Here is a 15,646-nt window from a genome sequence, read left to right on the forward strand (position 1 = left end):
CAAGCAAACACTTCAAGAAGTTTCAGTTCTCTTGTTTAAAGGACTTCAGTGTCAGTAACTGCACAACTGAGATGAGGGTTGTAGCTTGTTTGGGTTCTTTTCAGTGTTCATTCTGTCTTTCACAGATCTCATTCAGTTTCAACTTCACTGACAAAAAGCAACTCAGGTGGTTTGTGGGGGACACCTTTCTTCCAGGTAAACTACACAAGTCAGGATGATTCACAGGTGTCTTTGCCTTGGCAGAACTCTCAGCTTTGGCCCTGGTCCCCATGAATCAGTACCAGTCCCTGCAGCATGACAGAAGATAGGGAGAATGGTGTAAATGGGAGATATGCAGTGATGACATTTGATATTTCTCAAGTGTAGAGGGATTGCTTCATGGAGGAAAAGGGGTATCTGCTGTAAAATGTCTTCAAATTATTTTTGGCATGATAAAGCTGTAAAAAATTATCTATAAACCAAAACTTTCCCCTCTAAGTTTCCAGCATTCATTTCTCATTCCCTAGCTGCTCCTTCTTTATTTATTTAAACAGCAAATGTTTGGGGCCGCTTGACCACGCCTAAACTGTGAAAAGCAATTTGTAATTCTGCTGCCTTCTATGGTGTATTCAGTTTCATACATTGTTCCTTTAGGTATGTGAGGCATGTTAAGCAGTTGTTATCTCCCAAAGTTTCTTCTTGGAAATTCACTTCTTACTTTCCCATATACTAGTATTTTAGCTGTGTATTAAAGATAATGACTTCACATCATGCAGAGACCCCAAACCAGAGGGTATTGCCTAGTGTTGCTCCAGGTAAGTACTTGCAGTAGTGGGAAAACAAAATTCAGTGCTCTCCACTCTGGGTTGCACGGTCCACTGAGATAAGCAGGTTCTGCCTGCTATTTTCAAGGAGAGAGATCTGTGACCTTTTCTAAAAAAAGAACCTCTTTTTGAAAGGGTAATTGTCAAAGGCTATATCTGCTCCAAGGAGGAGACGGAAGGGGGCTGCTGTCGTTCTAAAGATCGAGTACTTTCCTCCTCGAAGTCTGGGTGCTTGGTTGCCCCCCAGTGTTCAATGACATTATAGCATTTCTCCAGGGCGTCGGACCTGCCTTCCCTTGCAAGGCTTTTCTCTCTCTTTCATCTTACTCTGAAATTCCCTTGCAGTGATGCCCATCTGCAGTTCATTTCTCTTTTTTTTGTGCGTAGACAATAAAGGAAGTTTCTTCTTACTGGCTGTAACCCAGCTGCGTAATGCCAGTGAAGACACTGACACGTGGACACGTAAGTGCCCACTGAAGACATGATTAGCATCAAACCCATGGTGGAATCTGACCTTTGAAACGTTTAGTGCTAATGCCAAGCATCAATCCTGTACTGCTGCCATCCTCAATTTGTTTAGCAGATGAATTTTTGTTGTATTGGTTCCCAATAGATAAGGTGCACTGGGAGGCCGGGACAGTGGTAGCAGCACAGAGGACAATAGGCAGCATCAGGGTCTTTGACACTTCTGCTTTCAGGGACCCCCTGCTCATTAGTTGCTGAGGCGAGGAGGAGAGAGGAAAATAATAGAACTGTGTGGTCTAGAATCATAGAATCATAGAATCATGAGGGTTGGAAAGGACCTTAAGATCATCTAGTTCCAACTCCCCTGCCGTGGGCAGGGACACCTTACACTAAATCATATCACCCAAGGCTTCATCCAACCTGGTCTTGAACACTGTCAGGGATGGAGCATTCCCAGCCTCCCTGGACAACCCATTCCAGTGCCTCACCACCCTAACAGGAAAGAATTTCCTTCTTATATCCAACCTAAACTTCCTCTGTTTAAGATTTAACCCGTTACCCCTTGTCCTGTCACTACAGTCCCTAATGAAGAGTCCCTCCCCAGCATCCCTATAGGCCCCCTTTAGATACTGGAAGGCTGCTATGAGATCTCCACGCAGCCTTCTCCAGGCTGAACAGCCCCAACTTCCTCAGCCTGTCTTTATAGGGGAGGTGCTCCAGTCCCCTGATCATCCTCGTGGCCCTTCTCTGGACTTGTTCCAACACTTCCATGTCCTTTTTATGTTGAGGACACCAGAACTGCACACAATACTCCAGGTGAGGTCTCACAAGAGCAGAGTAGAGGGGCAGGATCACCTCCTTTGACCTGCTGGTCACGCTCCTTTTTATGCAGCCCAGGATACGACTGATTTCTGGGCTGCAAGTGCACACTGAAGCCAGCTCATGTTCATTTTCTCATCCACCAACACCCCCAAGTCCTTCTCCACAGGGCTGCTCTGAATCTCTTCTCTGCCCAACCTGTAGCTGTGCCTGGGATTGCTCCGACCCAGGTGTAGGACCTTGCACTTGGCATGGTTAAACTTCATGAGGTTGGCATCAGCCCACCTCACAAGCGTGTCGAGGTCCCTCTGGATGGCATTCCTTCCCTCCAGCGTATCAACCGAACCACACAGCTTGGTGTCATCGGCAAACTTGCTGAGGGCGCACTCAATCCCACTGTCCGTGTCAGTGACAAAGATGTCAAACAAGACCGGTCCCAACACCGATCCCTGAGGGACACCACTCGTTACTGGTCTCCAGCTGGACAATGAGCCATTGACCACAACTCTTTGCGTGCGGCCATCCAGCCAGTTCTTTATCCACTGAGTGGTCCATCCATCAAATTGATGTCTGTCCAATTTAGAGACAAGGATGTCGTGTGGGACAGTGTCGAACGCTTTACACAAGTCCAGGTAGATGACATCAACTGCCCTACCCCTGTCCATCAGTTCTGTAGCCCCATCATAGAAGGCCACCAAATTGGTCAGGCAGGATTTCCCCTTAGTGAAGCCATGCTGGCTGTCACCAAGCACCTTGTTGATTTTCATGTGCCTTAGCATGCCTTCCAGGAGAATCTGCTCCAGGATTTTGCCAGGCACAGAGGTGAGACTGACTGGTCTGTGGTTCCCTGGGTCATCTGTTTTCCCCTTCTTGAAAATGGAGGTTATATTTCCCTTTTTCCAGTCATCAGGAACTTCACCTGACTGCCATGATTTCTCAAATATGATGGCCAGTGGCTTAGCAACTTCATTTGCCAGCTCCTTCAGGACCCACGGATGGATTTCATCAGGTCTCATGGACTTGTGCACATTCAAATTTTTAAGATGGTCTCCAACCAGATCCTCTCCTACAGTGGGCCCAAGGTCTTCATTCTCACAGTCCCTGCATTTGCCTTCCAAGACTTGGGTGATGTGGTCAGAGCCTTTGCCAGTGAAGACTGAGGCAAAGAAGTCATTGAGAACCTCAGCCTTCTCCAAATCCTGTGTAGCCAGTTCTCCCGAGAGCTTCCTGAGGGGACCTATGTTGTCGCTAGTCTGTTTTTTATTTGCTATGTACCTGTAGAATCCCTTCCTGTTATCTTTAATACCTCCAGCTAAGTTTAATTCTATCTGAGCCTTAGCTTTCCTAGCCTGGTCCCTAGCTTCTTGGACAACATCCCTGTACTCTTCCCATGCCACCTGTCCTTGCTTCCACCTTTTATAAGACTCTTTTTTCAATTGAATTTTCCTCAGCAGCTCCTTATCCATCCAAGGAGGTCTCCTGGCCCTCCTGCTGCACTTCCTTCAGGTTGGGATGCAACACTCCTGAGCTGGCAGCAGGTGATCCTTGAATATCAACCAACAGTCTTGGGCCCCTCTGCCCTCTACAGCTGTATCCCATGGAACCTTCTGAAGAGGTTCCTGAAGAGGCCAAAGGCTGCTCTTTTCAAGTCCAGGGCAGCGAGCTTGCTGCATGCTCTTCTCACTGTGCTGAGGATCTCAAATTCAAGCATCTCATGATCGCTGCATCCAAGGCTGCCCTGGAGCGTCACATTTCCAACGAGCCGTTCCCTGTTGGTGAGCACGAGGTCAAGCATGGCACCTCTCCTTGTTGGCTCCTCTATTATTTGCAGAAGGAAAGTCTAAGGAATGACATGAGGTAAGGAAAAAAGTTCTGGCAAAGATGTCTTTTGTAAAAGGCTGGGAGCACCTGGAGTTCTATGGCTGGCAGATCCTAATATAAGTCAAATGTGTCTGGTTTTGGGGGTGTTATACATGTATTATATATATATGTATGTATAAAAATATATGCCATCTTGCAATACATTTTGTGAGTTGTCAGATTTCAGCAATTTTGAGGGCTGAAGCACTTGTTCCTGTAATAGCAGGAACATAGCACTCAATCGCAATCAGAAATTTTAAGAAATATATCCCAAATATTTTTAATTGTCATAATATTGCAAAGTATGGCAGTGTTGGAACGCTGGTTGCCTCTGAGAGAGATGGCACCTTATCAAAGGCTAGTGGTATTTTCTGAACAGGAATTTGGGGGTTTGGAATATTTTATTCGGAACAACTTTATATCAAGTGTGTTCAAAATTTGAGTTATCAAGTCTATGTCTCTGAAAATGTAATCCCAACTGTAAAATTCAAATAAGATTCTTCTTTTCATTATTTGGTCAGCTGTATAGACTGAGCAGTTATCTAATAGACTGTTGTAGGACACCTCTTACCTTCAGTTCAGGAGCCCATGAGTAGCTCTCTACCTCTATATGCATCATTGGATTTGCCTGTGAGTAAGGGACTGGAATTTAGCAGGAAATATCTTTTGATGGGCAAAAGGAAGAGTGTATTTCCTCTGAGTCCCCTCAGCTCTTTCAGCAGAAATAAGAAGCAGTCAAAACATTATTTTTAGATCAGTTTATGACAATAAATATACAAGAAATTATTTGAAATACACAGTAGGATATTATTTGAGGGCATAAAATATTTAGAGGTTATTTTCAGAATAAATGACAAACAAGAGATGTGCTAATTCTACTACATGAAAACCAACAAGGTGCTTGGTGACAGCCAGCATGGCTTCACTAAGGGGAAATCCTGCCTGACCAATTTGGTGGCCTTCTGTGATGGGGCTACAGAACTGATGGACAGGGGTAGAGCAGTTGACATCATCTACCTGGACTTGTGCTAAGCGTTCCACACTGTCCCACACGACATCCTTGTCTCTAAATTGGACAGACATCAATTTGATGGATGGACCACTCGGTGAATAAAGAACTGGCTGGATGGCCGCACGCAAAGAGTTGTGGTCAGTGACTCAATGTCCAGCTGGAGACCAGTAACGAGTGGTGTCCCTCAGGGATCGGTGTTGGGACCGGTCTTGTTTGACATCTTTGTCACTGACACGGACAGTGGGATTGAGTGCGCCCTCAGCAAGTTTGCCGATGACACCAAGCTGTGTGGTTCGGTTGATACCCTGGAGGGAAGGAATGCCATCCAGAGGGACCTTGACACACTTGTGAGGTGAGCTGATGCCAACCTCATGAAGTTTAACCATGCCAAGTGCAAGGTCCCACACCTGGGTTGGAGCAATCCCAGGCACAGCTACAGGTTGGGCAGAGAAGAGATTCAGAGCAGCCCTGTGGAGAAGGACTTGGGGGTGTTGGTCAATGAGAAAATGAACATGAGCTGGCTCCAGTGTGAGCTCACAGCCCAGAAAGCCAACCGTATCCTGGGCTGCATCAAAAGGAGCGTGACCAGCAGGTCGAAGGAGGTGATCCTGCCCCTCTACTCTGCTCTTGTGAGATCTCACTTGGAGTATTGTGTGCAGTTCTGGTGTCCTCAACATAAAAAGGACATGGAAGTGTTGGAACAAGTCCAGAGAAGGGCCACGAGGATGATCAGGGGACTGGAGAACCTCCCGTATGAAGATAAGCTGAGAAAGTTTGGACGAGAAGGCTGCATGAAGACCTCATAGCAGCCTTTCAGTACAAACCCAGCTCTGTCAGCTTCTTCTCACACAGCAGATGCTCCAAGCCCTCCACCATACTGGAGCATCTAAAGTGAGTTCACCTGCCTCTTGTACTAGGGAACCCAGAACTGGACACAGCATCCCAAGCGTGGTCTCACCAGGCTGAGCAGAGAGGAAGGATCACTTGATCTGCTGGCAATGCTCTGCTTAATGCGGCCAGGATGCTGCTGGCCTTTGCTCCAAGGGCACATTGATGGCTCATGTTAAACTTGTCCACCAGGATCACCAGGTCCTTTTCTTCAAAGCTGCTGAGCAGTCGACTGGGCCACTCAGCCCCTATTGGTGCTGGGATTAAACACCATCAGGTGCAGGAATTCGCATTTCTCTTTGTTCAGCTGCCTGGGGTTCCTGTCAGCCCTTTACTCCAGCCCATCAATGACCCTCTGAATAATGGCACAACCCTCTGCTGTATCAGTCACTCCTTCTTTTGCAGACATGCTGAGGATGCACTCTGTCCCCTCATCCAGTTCCCTAATGAAGATGTTGAACAGGACAGGACACACTATTGATCTCTGGGACTCACTGCTGGTCATTGCCCTCTAGCTGGACTTTGTGCTGCTAATCATGACTCTTTAATCCTGATGGTTGTCAGTTTCAGTCCAGCTCACCTTCCTTCCACTTACCTAGTCCATACTTACTAGTTTGCCTAAGGGGATGTCAAGGGAGAGAGCATCAAAAGTCATATTTAAATCAAAATAAACAATATTCACTGTTCTCCCCTCATCTACCAAGCCAGATATCTTATCACAAAAGGTTGCCAGGTTGGTCAGATGTGATTTCCCCATCATCTTAACTCTGAGCTAATTGTTGGTAGCTATGAATTGATACGGACTTTATTACCTCAGTTTTAGTATTTGGTCTGAAAAGAAAATTGAAGGTATTTGTTTTTTTAGCTTTCTTGTCTAAGCTTTAAGAGACTCTCCACCAGATTCCAGTTTTATTAAGCATGAGGTTAGATGTGATTCAAAACAAAAGTGGAAAGGGTCGTTGAACAATGATGCTAGAAGTCAGTGTTTAATAGTTAATTTGATCATTGTGCAATAAGCATACTCATTCAGTTGGTCTGTGTAGGGAAATACACAGGTCCTTGGAGAAACAGAATCTCATCCCAAGGAATGCATAAGTGAGGGAGAGAGTTGATGTCTGAGTGAGCTACCTTTATTTTGTTATTTCCCACATTGAACAGTCTGCAGCCCTCCCCAGGCAGGTAGGTCAAGGTTTCAGAAAACTTGAACAACTAAATACACTGTTTCTGTGTACAGCTGCTCCTTTGGGTTTGGGTTTTTTTTCACCCCATTTCTTCAGCCACCCTGTGAGTCTGTAGTTTACATTTAACATTTTGGGAAGGACTCCGAGGCTCTGCACAAACATAGGCTGAGAAACTTGCATATGTTCGCAAATTCATAGGGATTTGAAAGAGACAATTTTAAGGAGAACCACTCCCTGCAACTAAAGAACACATCTAAGCCATGTTCCCAGCTCTTCTTCAGCAAAGGAACCAGTTAACTGGCTGCCCAGCCTTTTCTTAGAGACTGTCTCAACTGCTGCTGCTCTTACTGATGCTGAGAATGTACACAGAGAATTTTCTTGTAACTGTTTAATCATGATAAAAAAGATATTTTTAATAGTACCCCCTGAATCAATTAATCAGAATTCTCTTTTGCAGCAGGAGAGAAATAACTCTTACTAAAACTGGAGATCCAAGCTCTCATGTTGATGTCCTGGAGCTGTATTGCACCCATAACTATGCCTGCACAGGCTCAGGGACACTTGATTACATCAGAGCTTGTGTGCAGGCACTCAGGTGAATAATCATGTTTTAAAGCAGACAGTCGTGAACAAGAATGAAAGGGACTGGATGAGGGTTTTTTTTATTGCTAAAGCGAGTGCCAGAATAACTTAAAGAGAAAGCAAAGCAATATTTCTCCTCAAGAGGCATTTCAAGAGGAAACCTGGAAATGTAATTGGAGGTTGTTATTACATTAAGAGCTTGGTTAGTTATTTGAGGAGGGAGGTATTTTAAAAGTCCTTAGGCAATCAAAGCCAGCACCAAATGAGGGCTTTAAAGGTTCTTTCAGTCTGTCACTAGATGTCAGCCTGCACCTTCAGGTCCCTATCATTCTGTATCATCATGCACCTCTCTCCCAGCACACCAACAGGAATATGTAACAGGAGACCAGTCACAAAAAAAAAAAAACAAAAAACAAAACTTAAAGAACTCAGAGACCATTGGATCATATGCTTCAGCAGTGTTTATTTTACTCCACGAAAAGGTGATTGTTACAAATGAAGACAAGAAAAACTGGAGGAAACAGAACTGGTTTTGAAGTATGTTGCACTGGTTATTTAGGAAACCCCTGATTTCCTAAATTGTTGCTGATGTGTAGTCTCAAAGAAAGACCCTTTGCTCAGGCCCCACACCTGATGCTGTGTGCACACTCAGAGCAACTGCCCTTTTCTTGCAGTGCCCCAGCTGGTGCCCCTGCCCATGCAATACAGAGCCCAGATTTCATGCTCTGATAGCTGGGACTCAAAATTCCCTCTGCTCATGCACAGCCAAAGCAGTGCTCTTTGGCTACATTGGTCGCACACTGACTGCACAGCCAGAGATGCTGCTCTGGACTAAACCAACGGTTGGCCAACTGTGGGTGGGTTGTGCCCCTTCAAACAGCCCATTCACAACGTACACCTGATGGACCAGTGGCTTGAGAGAGACTCGCCATCTAAATCCATGGTCTAGAAGCCCAAGGTATTTCCTATTGGGTGATTTGCAAAACATAAGGGCTTTATGCCTTTAGTGATCAGATACCTGGGCCTTTCTCTGAGCATAGTATCTTGCTAGTATTCTGGGCTAACTATGAGTTTTACTGAACATAGTCTGTTTCACTGTGTTGTTTTGCTGGCACAAAATAATGTCTACATTAACATCCACAAGAGCATATAGGCTTTGTCATGCTGAGCACCACAGAGGATGTCTTTTAGGCAGTTTACTATTTACTGAAATTCATAGTTACACTTTAGACACCTAGATAACTTTCTGTATAGTGCACAAGGACATTTAAGCATCAGGATAAGGATTAAAATTCCAGCAAGCCAAGCAAGAAACTATGCTGTTCAAAAGCAAATACAAAGAAGAGAGTCTGGCTTTGAGATTCAGCCCCTGTTCTTAAATTAGATACTTTCTCATCACCTATAGAACCATTGTTAGACCTCTCTGAACTCTGGAGTTAGGTGTTCATGGTATTCTTTTCTCACACAAGAGTGTAGCCTTCTTCATCTGCTAGCACAGGCATTAGGGCTTCCTCCAGAAATATGAGACCCAAATGCATTCCCTGCAAATCTTTTGACACATTAGGCCACTAGACTTAGAGGTCTAGAAAGCTCTCAGCTCCTGCATAGCATATGGAAACTTTAATGGAACCAGGACCTAGGAGAAAGTTAATTATTGTACTTTGAAAGGGCAGACCTAAAATCCAGACCTGGATCCACTCTTCTGCATTTATAAGGAAAAAAAAAATCTTGGCACTTCCTCTGTGAGGCTCACACTCTAACCACTATGCTGTAGAGTATTCAAGGGCTTGCTTTCCCTTCATGATCCAGCAATGGTGAGCAACTCATGCAACAGGGAACTGTTTCAAGCCAGAGGATTCAAGCACATTCACGAAGTAACCCTGATATTCAGCCATTCCCCAGGGATGTAGAATGGGAAAGCTGAGACTTATAGCTGGTGGGCAAAAGCTCTGCCCACTTATTTAATGTTTCAAAAGGGAAGAGGAAGGAGCACAATTTACACATGCACTGAAGGTGGGACAGGAGAAGCATAACCAGGCACAGAAGCAAAGGGATGGGGGGAATGAGTTAAGATTACAGCTGCTTCTAACTTAGTGTGGCCTGACACAGGGTGTACCATGTTGGCATGCAGAGATGCCTCTCTCACCTAAACACCATGGCCAGGCCCAACAGAGATCCCCATGAAGCAGAGTGAGAAATGCTACAGACTTAAGCAGATTTAGGCATGCTCAAGAACAGACTTCTAGGCACAAAATATTTTACTAGAAAAAACTTCAAATACCTACAGACTTCAACTGGCAGAACAACTTCAACAAGTCAGGACTTAGGAACTTGGTAATCATACAGTTTTAGAAGCTCAAGTTCTTCTGTGGATATATCAGATTTCTTCAGTCTTCGCATCTGTGTAAGTATGTCCATCAGCTGCCAGCTCACTTCTGCTGTTCTCCAGACACCTTGCAAATCACTATCTTCGCAGTTAGCGATGGATCCAAGTCTCTAGTAGAAGTCTCTTCTGCCTTGAAAAAAACAGAACAACAGCTTCTCCTTTCAAATAGCAGAACCAGCTGCTTTGAGACCAAACCCAAATTTCACAACAGGAGTTACTGACATGTACAGTAACACAATCTGCAAAGCATAGTTGCCACTAATGGCACTGCAATTTTCTCTGGACAGAAACAGCAACTTTGTTCCACATCAGTACTTAGAGGTGACAAAAAACCCTCTGCAGAAGGTTTTTTTTCCTCCTCTGTAGAAATGCTTTTTTAGCTGGGTCAGGCAGATGTTGGCATTAGGCTGCAGGGAAAGAGGCTAGAAATAGGGGTTTGAATACAGTATTTATATATTCATCCTATATGCAGTACTGGGGATTAAGAAACTTGTATTTTGACAAAAGCTGCATTTTTCTATCTTTTAAAATAAATATTTTAACATTTCAATTTTTTTCTCATAATTTAAATATTTTTTAAAGCAAATCTATAACCTTATGATTAAAACTTTCACAGCTTAAAATTACACTTTTTTCATGCCCTTATAAAGTCCATTTCAGACCAACCTCAAATTATTTCCTAGATCTTTCTAGGAACACAGGCTGGGACAGGCATTATCCCTGCCCTTCTACAGGGTGTGAGAGCACTGAATGGCAGGCTCCAGGGCTGCTCATACCAGAGTAATTGAAACAGAGTTAATTGAAACACTGGCAAGTATCAGCGCAGACCCTTGACAACCACTTCTGCAGAACAAAAACCTTTTGTGATTGCTTGAGCTGAACCAGAATTGAGCAAGCAGCTTGAAATGGCTACAATTTGTACCTTCTTCCTTTTTGTTTTATGTGCAGTTGTGTTGATTTCCTGGAGCGGGATACCAAGTCTGAAGCACAGCAAGAACAAATCCTGCAGCGTCAGGACCCTAGGAGAGGTGCCTGCCTTGCTGCACATGGTTTGGGGATGCAAATTTAGCCCCCCCCCCCCCCCCCCCCCCCCAGCAGCCTGGAGAGAGCTGGGCAACAGAATGTCAGGGGGCTCACATGCTCCCCTCCAAACCCAGCCAAGCAACACCTCTCCATGAAGCTGCAAGTCCTGTCCTTGGGTTTCTCCTTGGCTTTCTGGGTTGCTCAACACTCTGGTAGAAGCAGAGGGGACAGGGGGAGCTGGAAAAGCAAATTTGACTCAGCTCTGGGGGGAGCACAGTGCTCCTTGTCCCCTCTCTTTTCTAAGTCCCTAAAAGAGGGGAAAAGGCCAAGCCTAATCAAGCAGGAGCCTTGTACCCACTTGTCCTGACTGTTCCTATCAGGGCAGGTGTGAAATAGAATGCAGGCTGCCTGATCTCTGTGCCCACACTGGCGCCCTGAGAGCTCCAAGCTGGCATCATTTACAATGCTACACAGCAGTGAGAAAGCAACCCAACCCTCCCACCTCAAACACACATGCACAGGGGCAGGAGGGCTGCTGTTCTCCTGCTGCTTGCACCTTCAGGCTGGGGGGACACAGTCAAAGCCACCCAGCCCCTTTCCTCCCTTACACATCCTCATCCTCCCTGGATGGAACCCTGCCACCCTCTCCATTGCCTGTTCCCAAGAACAGCTACAAGCACTAAAAGCTCCTAGAGACACTCCAACCCACCCTGCCTCCTTCTACTCCTGTTCCCTACTCTGAGAAACTTTTTCAAGAAAATATTTTTCATCAGCAAGCTTCCAAGAGCAGAGACAACCCCAAAAGAGCATGTCTCAGACAGAAGCCCTCCATTACCCATCTCTCCTCCCCTCGACCCTATCACGCATTCAATATCCCAGGGTCACATCTTACACAAACCCCACAGTCCCACCCCCAAAAGCCCCCTGCCCATCTCAGCAGTGCTGCTCCGCGGAGCTAGCGGGCAGCAGGTCATGGCGGCTGCTGTACATCACCACCCCAGGTGGGTAGTAGACTACCTCCGGCTGGATGGTTGCATGAGGGCAAGAAGTAGCGACAGGCTGGACAGGCTGGTCAGGCACCAGGGCATGCAGGACCTGCTCCTCCTGCTCGGGTTTGGTGGTGTTGGTGAAAGGACGCATGGTGGTAAGGGAAGGTGAGGTGATTCTCCAGAGGAGGCTCTTCAGTGAGCTGCGAAACTCCCTGCGCATGAGGCAGTAGAGGATGGGATTGAGGCAGCTGTTGGAGTGTGCCAGGCACACGCTGATGGGGAAGAAGTACACTTGGGAGAGGAAATACTCAGTACTGAAGTTCACCACGTTGAGTTTGATGAGGATGCCCCATGTTGTGAGCGCTTGATTAGGCAGCCAACACAAGAAGAAAGCCAGCACAACGATGGACACTGACCTAGTCACTTTGGCACGGCGCTTGGAACCGAGGCCGCTGCACTTGCTGCCAACATGTTTCTCATTGATGAAGCGTACCAGGAGCAAGTAGCAGAGGCTGATGATTATCAGTGGCACCACAAAGCCCAGCAGCACCTTCTGGATGTGGTACATACCCAGCCAGAACTGGGCATTGCTGCCTCGGCCTTCGGGGAACTTGACAAGACAGAGCACATCATCAAAGACAGTGGCAGTGGTGGAAAAAATGGCATGGGGCAGGGAAGCCAGGATAGCCAACAGCCAGATGAGTACACAAAGCCACTTGGCAGAGCAGCAGCCACCCAGTGGGTCACCTCTCTGGTGATTCTTCAAGGCTGTAGACACAGAGTGGTATCGAGCTATACTCATGGCAGTGAGAAAAAAGACACTGGCATACATATTCATGGCTGTCACATAGGAGACAATCTTACACATTGCCTTACCGAAGAGCCAGTTGAAATCCAATGCATTCTCCACTGCCCAGAACGGCAATGTCAGCACAAACTGGAAGTCGGTCACTGCCAGGCTGGTTACAAAGAGGTTAATGGGGGACTTTCTCCAGCCTTGCTTGATTTTCATCAGGTAGAGGACCAGCAGGTTGCCCACCAGCCCCAGCGCACATACCACAGAGTACACCAGCGAGATGACAATCCGCACCACATCGGAGCTGTCCCCTTGCACCCCATCAGCTCGCTCCAGGTTGGTGTTCTTGAAGAACTGCAGGAAGGACATATTGCTCCCGTTGCCCATCTGGGAATCCTCCAGGAAATCCAGCGGCACGTTCCAGGATTCCCAATCCGCTACGTCCTTCACGCCGACAGCAGGTGAGCAGTCACTGCTCTCACAAGGGTCTCCCATCCCATACCAGGGAGGGCGGCGGGTCCAGGGGAGGTTTTCTTCAGACCCGCGAGCTAGCAGCGGGAGGCAGTCTCTGGGGGAAGCAGTCTCTCCTGGAGGCAGTCTCTGCGGGGACACCGACTGCGTCTCTTCGGCCCGGCAGACCGGCACCGATCCCGCTGCTCGCCGCGTTTATATAGGCGCCGGCGGAGCGGAGCATGCGCGGTGAGCGGGGAGCTCTCCCGGGTGCTGAGAGCGGGCGGCCGTGACCCCGCCCACCCGCCCCCGCGGGACCCACATCGGGTCCGTTCGCACTGCTCACCGCCGTCCCGATCCTCCCGTCCGCCCCCTCGGGACCAGCACCGGGTCCGTCCCCATTGCCCGCTGCCGCCCCTTTCAGCCCGTCCGGCCCCGGGGAACCAGCACAGGGTCCGTCCCCGCTGCTCATCACCGCCCCGTTTCTCCCTCCCAGGGTTCGTCCCCTTTCCCCACTGCCGTCACATTCTGCCTTCATCGGGTGCGTCCCCGTTGCTCACCGCCGTCCCGTTCCGCCCGTCCCGCCCCGTGGGACCCGCATAGTTTCCGTTACCGCTGCTCACCGCCGCTCCGTTCCGCCCTCCCGGCCCAGTGGGAACCGCATCGGGTCAGTTCCTGCTGCTCACCTACGCCCCGTTCTGCCCGTCATGCCCCGCGGGACCCGCACAAGGTCCGTCCTCGCTGCTCACCTCCGCCCCGTTCTGCCCGTCCTGCCCCGCGGGACCCTCACCGGGTCCATCCCCGCTGCTCCCCGCAGCCCTGGACCTCCCGCCGGGAGCCGTGCATGCTAACCGAGAGGGCGGCGCGGTTCCGCAGGCACGGGTTGGCCGCTGCCCTGTCGCAGAAGATCCCCTGCCGTTCCCGGGCAGTGCTGCGGACGTAGCTCCCGAAACACCCCTGCCTCAGAAACCTCGACGCCAACCCTAGGAGTGCTTGTTTATCCCCAGAAAACCACATTCCGGACAGGGACCAACACCTTTCCTTCTTTCGGGACATCGGGAGACGGTGGCTATTCCTAATTTTAAAATGAACGGCAAGGACACCAAAGCTATAAAGTTTTGCTAGGCGGGCAACAAGGACGGCGGGCAGAAGCCGCTTCCCCGGGATGCAGAAGGGCAGGCATAAGTCCCGGCCACCCCATGCCCGCCCGCAGGGGGCCCCGGAGCGCCGGCGAGCGGCCGGCATCTTCCGGGGGAGCTCGGCAGCGACTGCCCGCCGGGTCCCTGTCCTGCGCGGCTCCCAAAACTCGCCTTCCGGCCAAGCTTGTGGCAGGCACAAAAAGCAAGAGGTAGGAATAGAAACCGAGGCTTTCCTTCCTCCATTCTGCTTTTAAACAAATCGACACAAGCGTGCAGTTTGAAAACTAAGTAGATTCTAAATACACCCAAATCGAACACTGTGAATCAGCCGTCTGGGGCAGACTCTTCACTCTGAGGGTGGTAAGACACTGGTACATGTTGCCAAGAGAAGCTGCGGCTGCCCCATGCCTGGCAGTGTTCAAGGCCAGGCTGGACGGGGCTTAGAGCACCCTGCTCTAGTGGAAGGTGTCCCTGCCCATGACAGGGGGCTGGAAGCAGATGATGTGTCAGGTCCCTTCCTACCCAATCATTCTGTGATTCTATGATCCAGATTTAACAAGTAAATTATTTCTCCATAATCTTTAAACTGATTAATCCTACTAAAATTCCTCCAAAGGCAACCCCATGTGTGCTGTTTGTTGCCAGCAGCATGGTCATTGCTTTAGTTTATACCTACAGAGACCCTATGAAAGTATCACCCATATTTTGGGAGAGCTAAAGGCTGAATGGAACAAGACTCATTAGGAAGTTTTGTACATCATATTGCATACAATGAGGGTACAACTTACTGGAATTAGCAGTACAGTGCTCTGGGAAGGTTTAGTCTCCAAATTACTTGCTACACTAAATACACTGGTACTAGAACAAAACAAAACAAAAAAAGTGCCTTCAAAAGACTGACTATTGCAGGACTTGAAAAATGGACTCCTGGCATTTCTTTCCCACTCCCTCCAAATTGCAGTTTTTTTCTAGCTTCCATATCTCTTAATTACTGACTAGGGTGGCATTCAGGCAGTGTTTTCAATAGCAGGGCTTTAAGTTAGCCTGCTGGATGGCAACAGTTTCTCAAATTCTCTTGTCCAAAGCAAAACATCCTTGCAGTGAACCCTGACAACCCTATCAGCCCCACCGATGTTTCACAGTCCCATGTGAAACAGCACAGGCAGGAGAGAAAGCCAAGAATCTTTCAACACCAGTAGTGCAACAACCACATACACAAGCAAAGGGAAAATACCAAGTTTTTATCAGAACCA

General features: G+C 48.0%; 1 protein-coding gene across 2 annotated transcripts; it reads right to left on the bottom strand.

Moving 5' to 3' along the window:
• Window positions 1-8,056: 8,056 nt before the first annotated feature.
• Window positions 8,057-13,367, bottom strand: RXFP3 (relaxin family peptide receptor 3). Of its 2 annotated transcripts, XM_061469534.1 has the most exons (3): window positions 12,885-13,367; window positions 12,037-12,776; window positions 8,057-10,126 (listed from the first exon to the last, which is right to left on the bottom strand). In XM_061469534.1, exons 1-3 carry the CDS (start codon window positions 13,297-13,299, stop codon window positions 10,040-10,042), a joined length of 1,242 nt encoding a protein of 413 aa, XP_061325518.1. In that variant the 5' UTR covers window positions 13,300-13,367; the 3' UTR covers window positions 8,057-10,039. The 2 variants fall into 2 exon arrangements, with proteins under 2 accessions (XP_061325518.1, XP_061325517.1); XM_061469533.1 differs by having other exon boundaries at window positions 12,037-13,367.
• Between the last annotated feature and the right edge of the window lie 2,279 nt (window positions 13,368-15,646).

This window comes from Pezoporus flaviventris, unplaced genomic scaffold (assembly GCF_033815535.1).
Source record: "Pezoporus flaviventris isolate CSIRO_AGI_PZ_B2104156 unplaced genomic scaffold, CSIRO_AGI_Pfla_v1 ptg000057l, whole genome shotgun sequence".
Lineage (NCBI taxonomy): Eukaryota > Metazoa > Chordata > Aves > Psittaciformes > Psittacidae > Pezoporus > Pezoporus flaviventris.

Excerpts from the sequence above, each read along its gene's own strand:
- RXFP3 (XM_061469533.1), bottom strand. The coding sequence starts at position 13,299 with ATGGGAGACCCTTGTGAGAGCAGTGACTGCTCACCTGCTGTCGGCGTG. Across the intron at positions 10,127-12,036 it reads ATGCAACCATCCAGCCGGAG|GCAGAAGAGACTTCTACTAG; the intron begins GTAGTCTACTAC and ends GTTTTTTTCAAG.